Genomic DNA, 19021 nt, shown 5'->3' with positions numbered 1-19021 from the left:
CGGTTATTGTTTAGTTCTTGAATGGTATTTTCGACCAGTCTCAGAGCCTGTAACTTGGTGGAGTGGTCTCTCCTGAATCCGAATTGTTTGTTAGGATGAAATGTATCTCCAATCAAAAGCAATATTATTGGTAAGTCATAAACAATGTAATTCAAATTCGAGTCTAGCTAGGTATGGGGATTTTATAAAATGTAAGTGTCGGAAGAGGTATTTAGATGAGGAGAATTTGATTATTTTCTGGTATTCTGAACAAAATCGTTAAATCGATCCTAACTGAAAACAAAAAATTTCATATTCTATTTTTGGCTGTATATTTTTTGTTCACATAAATATTGTTAATCAGTTCAAATTTTGTCTAAGGAGATTTCAATCACCTTTCAGAATACGTTCATATAATTTTTATACAGGATACCTTCTTATTTGCTCCACTTCAAACTTTGAAATTTCGAATATGAACCTGTACTTTCTATAGTCACGTTTTGATCGACAATATACTTATGATATTACACAATTCACCTAATTCAGATATAACTGAGAATTTTGGAATATATCTAATGATTGCTAAATGAAGTATTATTTTTTATTATGGCCCAAACAATCGTATGAGTCGAAGCAATATCTTTTTTTATGAACTACAGATGGTTTACAAAAAAACATAGAAGATGGAGTAGCAAACACCAGAAGTTCAGGGAAAACTCTAACGGACATTTTGTGATGCCTTCATTTTGGGTACAACGATGTTCAATATTATAAGCTTTCTATGACCTCTCGCTATGTTCTATCAATTCAAGAAATTATTCAATGAAGAATATGAGTTGATGTTTAAGAGAAATGAGTTTGTGTTCACTTCTTCATGAAAACTGACGTATCTCTCTTAAGTTCATACGGACATTTTCACAGTTATGAAAATGGGTCATTTGGAAAAAATATAAGTGCATCTACCTCTGGGAGATCATCTGACTATGTTTTGAAGAATCTTCAGTTTTTTCATAGTGTATAAATAACAACACAAAGACACTATCAGCATACTGAAATCGATGGTATAAAGAAAGTTTGATCAAAAACTACGAAAACGTACTTCAAGATCTCTATGATATTTACCGTCCGGGAAACTGTTACCAACTAAATGAAAATATTTTACTCTATGTGACACTGACACGAGGGAAATCAACCACATTTGATACAAAATCAGCGTGTCTGTAATTTGCTAATATATATTTCATTTCATCAGATTTGTGAAATAAATCCCACTTTTTCTCTGTATTGGATTTGATGTGATTGTAAAATATTCGACAACACCACTTTGTGAACTCACGCAGCCGACTTGTGACTCAACTGTCACTGTGACGGATAATTTGTTGAATTTTAAATAAGATTTTTTTTTGAAGAAGCAAGTGAACGTGCATCCTTATGATGATAAATAAACGGGTTCCATTGGAATTTGAGCTAGACTAGCGAGAAATGCAAGTAGCCCTTTCTTGGAAAGACATTTTCATTCAAAAACATTCAATAAGAAAAACTTTCAAATCGAAAATTCGTTTTTCCATGACCATTCGCGTTTGTTTCTATATGTCTGTATGTTATGGTATATACCTGTTTATATTCTCCTCAAAATGATTTAAAAAATCAATTTCATAGTTTGTTTCATAGGTTTTCATATACACGTTATACCTAGTTTTCAAATTTTGTTGAATATTATTGCAACAAACATGAAGTTGATGTTCAGAAATCGACTTTTTGTTACTTGTTTTGCTTGGGTTTTTATATGAAGTGTGGACAACGCCTTCCAAAAAAAAAATATTCAATTGCTCACCTACACAATTCCTCGGACCGAGACCAAATGGAAAATATGTCTGTGATTTTATATACTTTTTATTCCTCTCGTTGAATTTATCTGGATCAAATCTTTCTGGATCTTGATAAAAATCAGGATCTCTGTGTATACCATAAAGAGGAATGGTTATATATACACCTCTCTCCACGATCAACTCTGTACCAGCTATTTTGTAATTTCTCACACACCTCCTCTCCAAATTGGTTACAGATGGATATAGTCTAAGAGTTTCTGGAATTCAAATGAAAATATTTGTTTATGAATGTATTACTGTAAATATTCATTTCACAGGTCTTTGTTATACCAAATATCCTACAAATTGCACAGCTTCCAACTGGATGATTATTTTTTCACTTGCCCACATGTCCAAAAATATAAAATTCACAAATATTTATTTTCATGAATGGAAATCACAATATGACATCCCTAGCTGAGACGCATCTGTTCTTATTATTTGCAAGTAGATGATGTTATGATTATGAAAAATGAGTTTGGAATTCCATACAAATATTATTCGAATACTATTCGAATTTGAAACATATACGCAGCTTATTTTTTTCAAATTTTGTGTGTCATGTTTGTCATTCATCTAGTTTTAAACAAGTGAATCAAATTCAGAACGTAGTCTCCCAAGACACTACAAAATGTATATTTTTATAAGGCATTCATGACGGTAGTGATGGGAAATTAGTGAGTGTAAATATCATTATAACAGAGAGATGTTTTTACCAAAAGGTGCTTCGTAGTTTTGTTACTCGAATATACATTTGGTCAACGATAACGAAAAGTTATCTATTTCATCAGTTCGGACTTCCATTGTCTAATATAATATAAATTGATTTGAAAACCCTAATAAAAAATCAAAAAAATTAACCGAAAATAACAATTTTACTAAACAAAAAACTGAAATTACAGAGAATTACAAATCCGGAATAGCAGAGCATGTTTGGACTCATCAATACAACATCAAGTGAGGAATAACTCCAGTTATCACTCGAAGACGATTGTGGATAATAACAATCGAAACGTTGTGACATAACTTGGTTTGGAACCTTTTAATTTTTATTTTATCATTTTTTGTTAATATTTTTAATTTTTTCAATTTTTTCAGCTTTTATTAATATTCCAATTTTTATTTGATTGGTTGTTGTTGTATGTTATTCCTTTGTAATTTCAATTTTTTGTTTGATAAAATTGTTATTTTCGGTTAATCTTTTTGATTCTTTTTCAGGGTTATCAAATCAATTTATATTATATTAGACAATGGAAGTCCGAACTGATAAAATACACCACGAAACATTGTCAACCACCTTCAAAGGAAAAGTTATCTGTTTGTATTATGGTTACCTTTTGATTTGTTAATCTTTATTTCATTCTGTATCAACAATATGAATATTCTATGGTGGATTTTATGACAACCCTTTTTTTTCTGCAAACGGCATAAACAAGTTTTCAAGGTGACAGACATTTTTTAATTTCTGTCAATATATTAACGTAATGCTACCGGGATGTAATCATTGATCATCAATCCATGACGGCTTCCTACTGTATTCGATTTAATAGACGAGTGCAATGACATATTGAATTCCTTATACCTTCTAATGTTTCCTTGATATCAAACAGAAAAAAAGTTGGAAATACTACAGATCCCAGGGAAACACTAGTGTTGATTGTTGAATTATCGAAGAGAATCATTCTGAACAAAGTTGGCGATACACCAATAAAAACGGCCAGCAAGATATGATATCAAAGTTATGCATGGAAGCATGAAAATATCCTTCGCAATAACAAGAGACCTTCCTTTCCCTACATTGCATTATTCTAAAGATTGGTGATACATTAAATTGGTTGTCGTTAGATCCTCGTTTCATTGGAAGAAGTATAAATGCATCCATGTTCAGAAACTTCAGAAACACATATCAGAAGACTAGGAAATCATGTATAATTTACACAAAAAAATGACCTCCATACCTCAATTATTATTTAAATTCGAAAGCCCTATTGTTGATATTATATTACCTTATTTGAAATGATTGATTTTTGAAAGAATTATTTTGTTTGTGAATATATAAATAGCATGTTTGCTGGTTCAGAAAATCCAATAAATGAGTGAGAAACAGAAAATACCAAAATATGACAGAAATCTACAAGATACCTTAATCTTGCAATAGAAAATTTCAAAATATGAAAACAATTCAAACATTTTAACATTTCCCAATGTAAATGTAATTCAGAAAGAGATACCACTTCTTAAGAAGAGGATTAATACTTATACTGTCAATTTTTTTCTTCTACGTTAGCATCAGTATAAGATCAATACTGATTATCACAGATACAGATGATAAAATTGATGTAGAAGTTTTGCGATTGTGGATGCAAATATAAATTTTCATAAAATATCTGTTTTATACTGTATTTTTCTACCATTTCTTTATATGAGGTCATACCATTGATGACTTGATTTAAGTATTTCATTTCCTTCAAGCAATCCGATGTTATTTGATCATTATGTTTTTCGAGTACTTGTATTATTTCTTCTCTGGTTCTTTCCTGCATATCTGGATTGTTCGCCAATTCATACAAAGCAAACGAAATGGCACTAGAAGACGTGTCAAGAGAAGCGATGAAAAACAGGAAGACTTGAGCCGTCTGAAACAAAAAACGGATAATTTATAGGAATCAACAATTGGCAAAGAAAATCAATAAACACCGTGAACTATTCGATTATATTATTTTTCATGAAATTATCTGAAAAATTCTGAATTTGACGATTATCATGAATTATTTCAATCATATTCATTAGACATATCCCAGAAATCCCAATCTGATTGAATATAACAGTTCACAATTGCATGAAATGATATTTTTCTATTGATTACTTGACTATTTTGAAAATTATGTTGAACATATACTTACCAAATAATCATCGGATAATGGTTTGGGAGTATTCCTAGATTGATTCTTCAATTTTATCAGTAGTTCCAAGAAATCTGGACGCGATATTCCACTTTCGTCTCTGTAATTCATGCTATCTCGAAAAATTTTACGAAAAAAATCAGCAGTTTCTTTATTCACAAAGGGCAACCCTGGAATAAAGGAATCAAATATAAACAAATTATTTATTTTCGAATCATTCTCTGGTTTTCCATCTGTTCTTTTTTGCGAAACTTGCTTAACAAATGGATATTTTTTTAAATGGATATAATAGGTCCAAGCTCAGTCCCAGACAGTTATTCATTGTTGAACTATGGAAGTGGAATGGTTTGTTCAAATTATGCAGGCTGGAAATGATGAAAAGTCAGTAATTGAAGGTATTTTCGAGAAAAATATTTCGAATCAATGCAATGCTATAGAATTCCAGCAACCCTTTCATACCCTTTCCGATTATCAATTTTTGCATTACTTGACTACAGGTTGTAGAAGAATAATGGCTGATCCATAAAAAATAACCAATTTTTCAGTACCATTTTCTTTTCTACATGAATTCTATCGATGGGAATCTGCGGAGGCTATTTCCAACTGTAGATAATATCACCCTGACGCCATCTTTTGAAATAAATCAAAATATACTTATATGCATAGACTGGTATCAACCTCTAACCACCCAACGTAGTTTTAGAGTTGGCCGTAGCCTACTGCGTAAGTTACAGTCACATATTTGTATTTGATGATAAAAATAATCTTTAGTTGTGCCACATTGTTGATTTCACCATTAAAACCTCAACTCTGAAATATTTCAAAGTAAGTACCATTTTTTTCATCATCTTTACTTTCGTTTACTATAGGTCACATTTTCCACGGAAGGCATAATGTATACAGAAATCATCTTTTTTATGTATAGGTTAACTTGGTATCGAATGTAACACACACTGCAGTGTCGCTTGTTACATCTTACAATTGATACATATAGTCCAGTTAATATAGTAAGTTCACCTCGGAATTCGAGATACCCAGGTGTAATTCTGTGAATACTTGTATATTGACACCCTAAAAGTTGTCTCAAAACCTACATATGATGGGGGGAAACAACTATCAAATTTCAAGGTCAAAGGTCACAAAAATCGGTTTTTTGCGCTCATATCTCATTTCCTATGGCTATTTGTATTTATTATCGATATTGTAGAATACAAAATTCTCTGCAAATTTTGTTTAAAAAATGTTTTATACGGTGAAGCGTTTTCGAGATAGAGGACGGAGAGCACGCGGTCACAGCATCACTTAGGTCAACCGCTGCCTCTGGTCGAAAACGCGCCATATATAGTTAATGAACTATCGATAAATCAATGATTATAAATATTTGTCAATTTTTATTAATTATTATATTATATTTTATCATTTTTTCCTAACTTATCCACTTTTTATTCAGTATTAATTTATTTAACCTGCCCATTGTAATTGCAGAATTGTTAATGGAAATATAGGAATTAAATTTGAATTTTAACCTGATTAATATTTATAACTTCTTACATGATGAAAAAAAAAAAACGAATAAATTATGAATTAATCTTTTTATTAAAAAATATCATTGAATACATTTATTTTTATTGAAAGTAAAGAAATGGAATAAAGGGTACAAAAACTACAATTTATAATTTTAATCATCTTGTTCCTCTTCATCGTCGTCTTCTGGCTACTGGTAAATTTCAAACGGGTCTTCATTATCGTCTTCAACGACATTTGTCTCAAGTTCTTCCATGATTTCGGGGTCAAAGGTTCCATCTTCGTTAATGTCGCTCTGATATGGTAGAGCATTGAGACAAGCTTGCCCATTACATTGGCCACAAGCTAAAGAGAATTGCAAGCCTGCTTTCCTGCATCCGCATCGCGAACCACAACCACTCTTGCAGTTGCAGAAAATTGTATTTAGCAAATCTTCTGGAGCAGGTGGTAAAATTGTCATGATAGGCTCCAGAAAATCGTTTCGCATTGCCCAACCCCATACCTGGGGTTCCAAATCATGTCCTAACCAAGTTTGAACTTGATAATATACACGGTTGAAATGTTGATGAGTAGCTGCACTTGTTGGTGGAATATTTGAAAGCTGCACAGGTTTATTAAGTTTTGTAGACTTGACGTAATGCATATAACGAATATTATCGAGACTTTTCACAGATTTCGGAGCATTATAGACTGCCAATAAGGTTTGAGTTCCACTCTCTAATAATCTCTGGGCCGAACAATTTTCTTCCTCAAATGCTGCAGCTAGTTCATCCAAATTTGTCAGTTTCTCAAAAACTTTTAAAAATGATTTTTTCCCTTTTTAAAAAGCGCAGAAGTTGTGTCACAGCCACTTAATGCGTGCAGAAATAAAATATGTTTTTTAGAATGAGGATAATTATCAAAACTTTTAGTCGACTATATCTCCGTTTTCACATTACCTTTCCCAACTGTTTTGAAGAAAATTTCTTGTTCGTAAGACAGTGTACGCCCAATTGAAATGACAAGTAAATCAATATCTTGTCCTATTATAACTGCAGTTTTTTTAGACTTTGATTCTTCAATTGCAGTTTCAACAATAAGAACATCCGCATCATCTCTGGCTTGTTTAGTAGTAATATTTGCAGCTTGTAATTTTTCAATTACCATATTAATGAACTTATCTTTGTTATTTCGATTTGATAAGAATTTTTCTTGAGTAACTGGTACAACCATTGTTTCATCGAAACAAACTTCATACGTTTTTGAAAGTGCAGCAGGTCTTCTCTGCTGCTCCATAGCTTTTACGTTCTTACTGTAGTCTGAATATCCGTCAAATACAACAATTATTTTGGAACTGTAATGCCTTTGTAAATAATTCATGTATTTATCAAAAATAATAGAAAAAGTATCTTCTCTGCTCCATACAATATGAATAGGTATAGATTTAATGCATGAAGAAAATGATAAAATATAATATAATAGTTGATAAAAATTGACAAATATTTATAATCATTGATTTATCCATAGTTCATCAACTATATATGGCGCGTTTTCGACCGGAGGCACCGGTTGACCTGAAGTGATGCTGTAACCGCGCGCTCTCCGCCCTCTATCTCGAAAACGGTTCACCGTATGAAAATTTTTTTTTAACAAAATTTGTAGAGAATTTTTTATTCTACAATATTGATAATGAATACAAATAGCAAAAAACCCATAGGAAATGAGATATTTCCAAAAAAAGCGCAAAAAACCGATTTTTGTGATCTTTGACCTTGAAATTTAATAGTTGCTTACACCCTACCTTATGTAGGTTTTGAGACAACTTTTAGGGTGTCAATATACAAGTATTTACAGACTTACAGCTGAGTATCTCGAATTCCGAAATTCTTACCTAATTTAAGCTTAAATGACTGGATTAATATTATATTCTCTCCTTATGAAGTTGAATTATTTTCTAGATCGATCAAAAATGGTGTGAAGGTAAGGCCAAGAAAAACGGAAGGGGGTTAACACCAAAAGTTATTTATGAAGAGGCAGCTAGGAACGTAATAGATACTAATCAATCTATTAGAAAAGTAATTTCATGGTGTGATATATTTTTCAAATTAAGCTTTTCAATATGCAAATTGTAATAACGTATCCTACCCAGAAAAATGGATCATGACTGAACCAATTTCATTACTTCACTATCATTTCCGCCGCACACTTCACATAGACTTCAACCTCCATATCACGGGGTGTATATTGCTTTCAAGAAATATTCCAATAATCCCACATAGCAATAGATATTCCAGGTATATTTCATGAATATACATTTAAGGATATTGTATTATGCTATGAATATGCCATGGATATATATATATATATCTTCTGGAGAATATTCCCTGGAAGTGCTCCTGGCGAACCTTTGATATATTTTAAGAATATTCCTTGGGAATATTCTTAGAATATCTTATAATATTCTTAGAATATCTAAGGTATATTCTATTAAGAATATTCCAGGAATAGAACCCGAGGAATATTCATAAAATATTCAGGATATTCTTAGTTTATTGTAGGAATATACAATAGAGAAACACCATAGAATATTCTTTAAATATATTTTATGAATATTCTAGGAATATTTGGAATATTCCAAGAATGTGACGAGTAACCGCTATTAGGCATGTATATATTGCATTTTGATACAAGATTCACACAAGTAATAAAACACATAATATTCATAAACAAATATATTTTAAAAACAATATACACTGAAATATTTGGCGTTTCAACCAATATTAAAAATAAAAAATCTAATTCAAAATATTTATTCACTGAATAAAATTTTCCTGAATACTGTCATATTACAAATAATAAAAATGTATTCAAATTAGGATGTTCCTACTCTCAAACAAATGTATACTAAAAAATATACTAAAATTAACAACTCTGTGAATTCATCAGCACTAATTAAAAAATAATAAATATATCATTTCATTGAAAAAGAAAAAGTGTATTACATCAAGAAATAGGTTAGGTTAGGTTTCTCACTTAGAAAAATAAACCCACAAATGAAGTATTTAAAATGAGTGGTATGATGGGTTCTTCAATGAATTTCACTTACTTAAAGTTATTCAAACTTTGCTCACCAGAATAGTTTTCCTTATATTTGTCCAACAATGTATCAGCCAGTGTTTCAATAGTAATACCTGGAACAAAATGTACATTAACGTTCATTATCACTATTTGAAAGTGGCACAATAAAACTGGAATAAAAATCAAATAGATAGTTTTCGCATAGGTTACTCATGAACATTTACAACATTTTATGACTTGGAGAGCAACTTGCATTGTCTTGTTGAAAAGTAATCATTACGTTTTCAGTTTACTATCGATACTATTGCATTTTACTTACTTTTCTTGAAGACTGAATAGATGCAACTCTCCTGTTTGAAGATCCACAATCAAACTATTCGCTGTACTGCAAATTGGACAACCCCAAATTATAAATGGTACACTGAACGTGACAGAATTATACTTTGATAATAACACCAACACATCATGCATTACACACGCGAACCTGCCACGTCAACCGCCATGTTGAATCAAATGTCGAATTTAACGCAAACGCAAATGTACCATGCATTAAGGGACAGCCGCTTTCACAGAGCTTATTCGACTGTCGCGCGCTTTACTTCAATTGACCAATGAGAAACGTTTACTCCAATTATTCACTTCCCCATTTCTCTGTTTCCAGGATTTTTCGCTTTGTAATTAAATAATTTCAAATACAAAAAGACAAATAGGATGAGAATTAACCAATTTATTGATGCAATTGGTTCATTTATTGGCCCATTCAAATTTTTTTGTCGTTTCCAACAGTTGCTGTTGGAGCAATTCATCCAGAATCTTTGCGTTGAGTTCAAAAACTGGTTAACACTATCAGGGTTATATACATTAGGTCATGCATTCGATTAAGATCTTCAAATATTTTTGTTTTTAATAATATTGAATTATTTGAATACGTTATTATAAGATAATTCAAAATTCCATTGTATAGAATATTCCAAAATATACCGTGGGGACATATTCTAAGAATATACCATATGGTATATTCGATCGACAATATTCTTAGAATATTCAAGGGAGAATAATCCATTTATAGACATTCTATGCACATTCTTTCGGGAATAATCCTGCCATATTCATTCAAGCATATTCTATGAATATTCTAAAGGTATGTATATATTCCAAGAATATTCTATGAATATTTGGAATATATACGTTCGTTTTATGATATACAGGGAATATTCCAAGAATATCTAGTGCTGTGTGGGATGCTGGTGATCAGTAGATGAAAAACAATTCTGGCGAAAGGATGCGATTTGCCTTCAATTGTGAGGGCATCACTGAATTGATTGATGTAGCCGGTACTACGTGGTAGGAAATCATCATGAAAAATGAGAATTGAAACTTTGAAAATACAAGTTCGAAAAGTTCGGAAAAAATAATTTATTGTATTGATATTTGTACTCACCTAATTTTCCACAAAGTTCAGGAAATCTGTTCATCAAAGTAAATCTCAAAATACCCCCGCAGTCAGTCGGATAGAAATGTTTCTTGGTCATTTCGGTAAATATATCATTTCCACTTTTTGTTTCTATGCCCAATGCGCAGTTTGCCAATGTATTTATGGTAAATGAGGTAGTTACCTATGAAAATATATCTTTAAAATCACCTACATGTTACAATTGATGTACTTTTCCATGTTTTTCACCTATCTGATTTATGTATGATAAACACATTCATTCAGAATATTTATCCACATAGTAATCTCTGAAACTTGGGAGCTAATTAAATTTAATATTTGACAGTTCATTAAGAAGTGCTTCAGTTTCGGATGAATTTATACAAATTTATTAATTCCACACAAACACTTTCTCCACACTTAAGATTTTCTCTGAATGTGTTTTGCCAAGAATAATCCCAAACACAAATTTAGCCTTTAGTTCAGTAGGTGGAGAGAATTTTTTGACAAATAAACCTTTCATTCCTCAACATAACCTCATTTCAGCCCGATACATATATTCCAGTGTTTTACCAATGAATTCCTTTCAAATAATAAGTTTCTTGAAAGCAGGCGTTTGGGTGATTACTTTTTCATTCGACCAAAAAAATAGCTAGCTATTTTTTCACATTTGAGAACAGAAATAGTCACAAAGACCTAGATCCGGAATATATACTGAATAGGGTATCAGTCTATAGTTCAATTTAGAGATGTTCGCCTTAGTGACGGCAGATGTGCGTATCCGTGCATTTTATAATTGAAACATTTTTTTTCTGGCCGAATATGGTCGTTTTTGCCTCATATTAATAACGAATATGTCTAAAAGTTTTGAATGATATTTGCTGGGGATCGTTTTATCATTGTGAATGATACTGCATACATCTTGAAAAACTGTGGTCATTAATATGTTGACTTTAATTGTTGCACGATCAACCTGCGGTAACCACTGTTTTGATTGTACCTTGGTCTCTGATGCATTGTGATGAATCAATTTTTTGTTCACAGTTGGAAAATTCGTTCGGATTGCAACTAAACATCGTACAAACACTTCTTTGAAGCATTGCGCTTATGGTCGAATGTGATCAATCGTGGCACCCATCTCAAAGATAACCTAGCCGATATACTTTTTATCATAGTCCCCACAGCTTATTTCATATATCCTCGACATTTCATTTTCCAGCATCTTGTATTCTGTGTTACCTAACACTTGTTGAAGTGAGCAAGTTTTGAAGGTTACTTTCCATTCAACTTTCAATAAAAATTTCTAATCCGTTAAAAGAACAATGAACTTTGAATCTACGCGTTTTCGAAACGTCGAAGACCTTGATACTTCGGTTTGGTTTTTAAGTTTACATATGGGATTGAAATATCATTCTTGGATGTCTTGGTGCTTTGTAACCAGGGTCTAGAATTTGATGTCTCCAGGAAGAATACTATTATTTTCAGATATATTCCTGATAGTTCACATGAAATGGCAGGTCTGAATCAGTTTGTTACGTTCTCTTGAGTAAAGAAAGGCACAATATTGAGAAAAATGTTATTAGGAATATAGCTGAAATCAACGATATTTGAAGTGTATTGTCCAAGATATACTGACGGGGATGAGATTGCATTTTCAAAAAGTTAAACGTGAGAATAGCCGCCAAAACTTCTTGCTCGCTTCAACAAATGTTAGGTTTCCCTAAAAACAAGATGTTGGACAATAGAAAGTCAAGATTAGGAATATGAAATAAGCTGTGAGGACTACGACAAAAACATTTCGGCTCGACTTAACGAATCATTGAAATCCGTTTCAAAGAGCAGGCAGCACATGTCGCTCAACACGCTTTGGAGAGCCGCCATGAAATGAATGAAAATTGCCTGAAATTGTTCAGATCGGTGACTCGAAAATTCTGACTATATGGCGGTACATACTCGATAGTTTTTTCCACTTATAAGTATTCAGTCCATCCGAACCTGAATCTGCAAAGTACTTCGAATTCACAGGGGTTCTTCAAAAGTCATCCGTGGTTGAACTCAGACTGCAGAAAGCTTAGAACTGCACTAAGGCTAGATTTTTGGAGTAGGCCAGATTTCCTGCAATATTTTTCACTCGCCTCACTAGTTACTTTCTAGCAGCCACTAGTATATGTATCCCATCAAGGCAGTGTCTTGCTGGTGGTCAGCAGCACGCGTTGCCTCAAAATGTAGACACGTCGTAGTTCAACGGTTACTTACCGCATAGTCTAATCAACAAGTTCAAAAACATGAAAAATGAAGATGATCGTCCTAAAAATATGAGCGATAGCGCATTCGATTCAAAATCGCCTCTATAAAAATGTTTTTGAAGGATTTTGGTGCAGGTAAAAAATTGCAATTCTCATTAACAAAATAAGATTTGAAAAAAATTGTATTCAGTTTTCCGTTAATAACTCAAAAAATATCAATATTCAAGCAATTTTGAAAACAGCTCGTTAAAGAGGAGGAAATTTCCGATAAAAAAAGTCCCGACGCACGAAACTCTATCTCCATTATTTATAATTTTAATTTGACGTTGAAACACGGGTTCCGCGTGGGATTTGGAACAAATCTAGTATCTTCTTAACACTTGGATGAATGCTTGGTTACCGCGCGTAGCTCCCTAGTCATGAAGGGCGGCTGATCCTCACTCCATTTTCCCTGCTCATTCCCCCTTATTCTACGCCTCACCGGAGTATCGCTCAAGCGGTCGATCTTAGGGAAGTACCTTCCCAGCAGATACCTACTGGTTTCTTCCTTCCTCTTGGTATAGGATCCATCATCCTTCTCGACATTAGAGGAGATTTCCCTGGTTCTATCATCATTGAGGAGACGGTAGACTCGATCCCACGAATTTTTATCCTGGATTTGTTCTACCCTCTCCCTCAACCATAATATCCTGGCATTCCCTATTGTTCTCTTTCTTGCAGCATAGCCACCTCTCTCTCTATCTCTTCTATCATACTGAGCCTCCCTTGACTGTAGTTCGACAAATTCCGTTCCATGCCAGTCCAGTTGGCTCCTCTAATATTCATCACCATGACTTTTCTCACCTTTGGTAGCCCCGTTAAGCAGAACTCAATCATCCTGTGGTCACTTACTTTCCACCCATCCACCTGTGCTCTCTCACTAATGATCTGGTCGACTCAGATCTCTCCTCTGTTGCTGGAGAAAGTTGCCGGACTCTCGCAGTCATTCTCTATCAGGTAACCTTTTTCAGTTACCCAATCCAGTATGTCCTCACCCCTTTCATCTGTAATGTTGCCACCCCTGGCAACATTTTTCGCATTCAAATCTCCTACCAGAATCTTCCTTCCTTCCCATTCATCAAAAATCTCACGAATTTCGTTCATTCTTACATTTCTCCTTCCACTCGGTTCGTCATACACATTCATACTTTTAATACCACTCCTTTCGTTCACTACTAATATACCGATTCCATTCGCACTTCTCACATTCTTTAGGGCCAAACTACTAACGGAGGATCGAATCCAGGTTCGAACCTTCGTTCCTTCTCCTCCATCATATTTGTTCCAACCCTCCCATGCTGTTTCTCTTATCCACGGCTCTTGTATACACACTACTGTGGCTTCGCACTCTTCAGCGGTCTTCCGCAGTAGTATAGTGGCCTATTTACCCTTACCTACATAAATTTGGAGTACCCTGAACGTAATTTGTTCACCTCAGCTGTAGCTCGACCCTTCTCATATATGCTGGGCACTTGGGGTCCAATACCGAGTGCCTCCTTTCACTCCCATTCACACCAGCTCTTTTGCAGTTGACGCAATTGAGCCCACGACCACCTCTACAATCTTTCTCCTCATGTTGCCCCCCACATTGTTGCAGGCCGGATCCTGCCTACACGCTTTCGCTGTGTGCCCATAGTGACACACCTGTAGCACACACCCACACTACTATGCTCCTCAACATGTTTACCGGTTAGATCCAGATTCACCACTCCCAAGCTCATCAATCTCCGGAAGAGCGTCGCACTCACTTCTAGAACAATATTCTCTTTCCAGGTATTTACTCAACATTCCTTCCTTTTACCCACAAGCATCCCTCTCATTCCCTCCTGTGTGAGACCTTCACTAAGTGTTGGGTTCTGTTCAAGCAGTAGTCGGATCAGTTCCTGATCCCCATATTCTCTCTCCACTCCAGTGAGTAGGACGTGGGGATTAGGCTTGTGACCCTCTTTCACATTCACTCTACTATCGTTTGGGAGCACGTCTCGTATCTTTTGTCGTGCCTCTTCACTCTTTCCTTTCACTACCACCACCCCAGATCGGTTGCGGTTAATAGTCTCCACATAACTCATGCAACCCCCGTTCAGGAGTCGCTCGCTAACATTTCTCGCAGCTGGATTTTTGTCCTTCTGATTCGCTTTGACCACAATGATCTCCTCCTCTAAAGGGGGGAGGGTCTTCCACCCTGGCCTAGGTTTGCTTTTCCTCTCCCTCCCAAGCTCGGTCGTGTATGTGCGCTTACTCCTGTTCTTCCTCTCTTTTTCCCTTTCCTATTATCTACCACTTGGAAACCCCCATCCGTGTCCATGTTAGCCTCTCCATCGGTAGTGTGCCCTACAGTCCCGTCGGTGAACATTCCCGAGGCACCAGATGGCGGAGGGTCCACCACAACATGTTCAACCTGCCTACGTTGTCCTTGCAAGTCACTTGATCTACCTTTTTTCAAATGCCCATTAACCTCGTCTAGTGTCTGTTTCATCGCTCTCCATTCTTTCCCCATTTCATTCATCCACCCTACCATGCCTTCTAACCTTATTGTTAATTCTGTCATTCTCTCTCTCAGTTTCATATATTTTCAATCTAGATTCAAGTTCTTTCATTCTTTTCGATACCAACACCTCTCTTGTTCCCAGTTCCGTTATTTTTTTACTCATTCGTCTACTCATCACAACAATTTGTTGAAAACTGCCGCTCACTGCAGTCTGCTCCTCCTTATTGAATTGAACTTTACCCCCAGAAAATCTGGTGGTAGCCGGGTGAATAGTCTCCACCAACGCCCCAATCCTGTCTGATATATCAGCCGGCTAATAGTGTGTGTCCCTTGAATCTACTAAACGCCTAAAACCTACTCCATCATATAATTCTTTATTGTGGAATTGGCCGCGGTGGTAGTGCGCCCGACTCACGATCGGAAGGCCGTGGGTTCGATTCCCGCCTCAACCAGATATTTTTCTCGAGAGAATTTATCTGGTTGAAGCTGGGATGATTCTGCAACCATGTTACGAATCACACGGCATGACAGTCTTCGCCTCCTGGATCGCCTTGTCCAACATTCTTTGCTTCTTGGCCTCTTTCTCTGGTGTCCTAGGAATTCTGGTTTTCGGTTCGAAAATTTCTGATTCATCGCTGGACGAATCTCCTGTCCCGGTAGTATTTTTCCGCTTTTATAAATCCATATTGATCGTAAATTATCAATATGTATTCAATCCTGTGCTAATACACATTTATTTCAATGAATCCCAATGGTTATCTCCTTTTCTTTTACTTCAGGAGAAAAAACCTTATCGCTTTGTTCCTTATCAGCTCGCTTTTTAGAACTAATTGTTGGCTGTTTGTTCAAATAATGTTACTTTCGAATAATTTTAAATACCTCTTGCCTTTTATGACGTCCTGATAAGTGATATTGAAGATTTCGACGGAAAATGCTTTCCGGAAAGTTTATGCTTATTTATTATAGACTGTTTTGACACTTCAGTTAGTGTGTCCTATCACGGTCTTTCCAATTATATACCCTGACACAATTTCATCGTCTTAGGTACATATCTCACTGAATTACGATGTTTTCACGTTTTTTCTCAACGAATCTCTCTGCTCCACAAACACGTCCGCTCTCTAAGAGGTCTCGAACGGAATCCCTATGCGTACTATTTTTTCTAATGAACAAATTTACGCCTTTAAAAAAATAATTGTTCAAAGATGAGGTAGAAACGTCTCTTCTTTATGATTCTAAAACATTTTCATGACTACCATTCATGGCGAATATTTAGCTGAGACAGAGAAAATCATTGCGAGCTGATTGAAAAAGTTAAGATTTCATCTGTTTCATTTGAAATTTCCATGTTGTCATGGAGACAATAGATCTATCAAAATTTTTACTTTTATGACTGTGTTATTACATAATTGAAAATTTCATTCGATTTTCAATTTCTACACTAATTAACAGATCCGCATCGTGGTAAAGTTTCGAAAAAATGGATACATCGGAAATAAGATAGATCGTCATGGGTCAAAACACGATGGGACATCGACAGAGCTTTTTTTTGATAATTATCGTACTGAAGTGAAATATTCCATATATTAAATATCTCATTCAATTACAATAATAACGATCATCCTGAGAACTGCACTTGCTGAAAAAACAGTGAACAAAAATCAAATAATATTGTGTGCAGTGTTTATTCAGTGAATACGTAGTCAGCATATGATACTACATTATTAGGAATACAAAATCGAAACGCACATGAGAAGTCAAAGTTACCTGGAAAAAATGTAACAGCAATTTGTTTAAATACAGTAATTGGAACAGAATTTTAAAAACCAAATCATACGAAAGCAGAACAAACTGTTAAGAAAGAGCTCATATGTTGTTAGAAGCAATTGATAATGAAGCAATGATCATTGGATTTGAAATGAATAGAGATACTCCTCATAGCATAAAAAGTTGAACTGAAGGAGTTTTATACTCAAAATCCCCAACATTAATCATACTGAGTACCCAAGTATAAATAATTCATAATTCACATTCAAAATTGAGAAGTATTATATATGAATTAAATTGAACTGCAGTGGTATTTTCCGGCAAAGTTTGTAGTTTGCACTCCCCACTTGAATTATTTTATGAACCATTTCACAAATTCACGGGAGCTGTTTATTGTAGCATCTTCGATAATTTATGATTTCATGTAATTCAATAATAATGATTCGAAATAATTACCAAATACCAAATATACGTATTCCAGGTGAACCCTTTTTCTGAATCCAGATTATCACTATCGTAATCGCCGTTTTCCTAAGTTGACATGATATTGTCAGTTCAACTGAAATCCACCTCAAAGATACCGCTTTCAATGTGTTATAGGTCCAGTTTTCGAAGAAAACATTTTTGGGTAAAGGACCATTTCAAAAGTCCATCGTTGTCTCGAATAGTGCACTGAAACTATCCGGTCAAGGGACTCGAACGGAAAAAAAATCTTCTTCAATTACAACGAGATCATCTTTCATGTTCATTTGGTTTGTAAGCCATTTGCTACGTTGTTGTGATTCAGAAATGTATTCGATAGACCACTCACATGAGGAATGTTGCTGTAGCTGTTGAATAAGTTCATGATGTTGAAGCAGATTTTCGGGTATCGTCAGTAGATTTTCATTCGGAATCGAAGTCAAAGATCGACCGGTCGACCAATAAAGTGAGAGGGTTTGATAGGATTGGGGTTAGAAGTGTCACAATGGAAGGAATGCGTGGATCCAGAATTCAGGATTACTTCGATTTGAACCAGAAGTCAACACACCTGCTAGAAAGTCAGCAGAGCTTGCCCAACAACATGTATAAAATAGTACTTTATCGATTCACAGCTTACTTCCCAGAGTAAACCTTAGTGTGAAGATGCCGCAGGAGTGAAGCACCAAGATATGCCAAGAACTTCGAGTTCGTTGACAGCCCAAACAAAATTTATACCATTATCGGCATGCATTCGAGAAGGCTTTTTCCCCTTGCTATGAATCGTCTGAATGCAGCTTAGAAACAATCTTCACTCAAATTAGAAACTAATTCAATTTGAATTGCTCCTGTAGCGTAGCGAAGGAAAATACTAACGGATACCTAGAAATCTTACACTCTTGACCTTGCCTACCCTTGACTCTGAATGGCCCCGCATAATGAACAGCCGAAATAAAAAACGGAAGTGAAGTATAATCTCTTGAACATAGAAGATGTCCCTTAGGAAGATCATTGATGAAGTTTTGGCCTGAAACATTCAAGACACCCGTGTACGGTTTTTCTAGCTAGACTACGAATCTGTGCTAATAACAATTGTGGTCCAGCATACATTAATCTTTTTTTAGCCAATGAGGACAATTCTGAAAGATTTCGATTGATTCAAGGTATGGTACCCCGCGATACACAGACGGCGGAGTTATCTTAAGTAGGAACGTGACGCCAAGCTTAGGTATCACTCAGCTCCTGTCTGGCAGTCATGC

General features: G+C 34.8%; 1 protein-coding gene across 2 annotated transcripts in view; it reads right to left on the bottom strand.

The window, feature by feature from the left end:
• LOC111509240 (cytochrome P450 6a2) overlaps window positions 1–19021 on the bottom strand; it is a 28943-nt gene that overhangs the window by 3873 nt on the left and 6049 nt on the right. For both annotated transcript variants that reach the window (XM_074177826.1, XM_074177825.1), the window contains exons 3-6: window positions 10773–10947; window positions 4751–4920; window positions 4282–4483; window positions 1814–2065 (exon numbers count right to left, since the gene is read on the bottom strand). In XM_074177826.1, the coding sequence (XP_074033927.1) occupies window positions 1814–2065; window positions 4282–4483; window positions 4751–4920; window positions 10773–10947 (799 nt within the window). The remainder of the gene's footprint in view (window positions 1–1813; window positions 2066–4281; window positions 4484–4750; window positions 4921–10772; window positions 10948–19021) is intronic.

Source organism: Leptinotarsa decemlineata, unplaced genomic scaffold (genome assembly GCF_025532065.1).
Source record: "Leptinotarsa decemlineata unplaced genomic scaffold, Ldec_3_MD MMD2_tig00003308_RagTag_RagTag, whole genome shotgun sequence".
Lineage (NCBI taxonomy): Eukaryota > Metazoa > Arthropoda > Insecta > Coleoptera > Chrysomelidae > Leptinotarsa > Leptinotarsa decemlineata.
The sequence above is the reverse complement of the archived record's forward strand: the minus strand, read 5'-3'. Positions and strand labels throughout refer to the sequence as shown.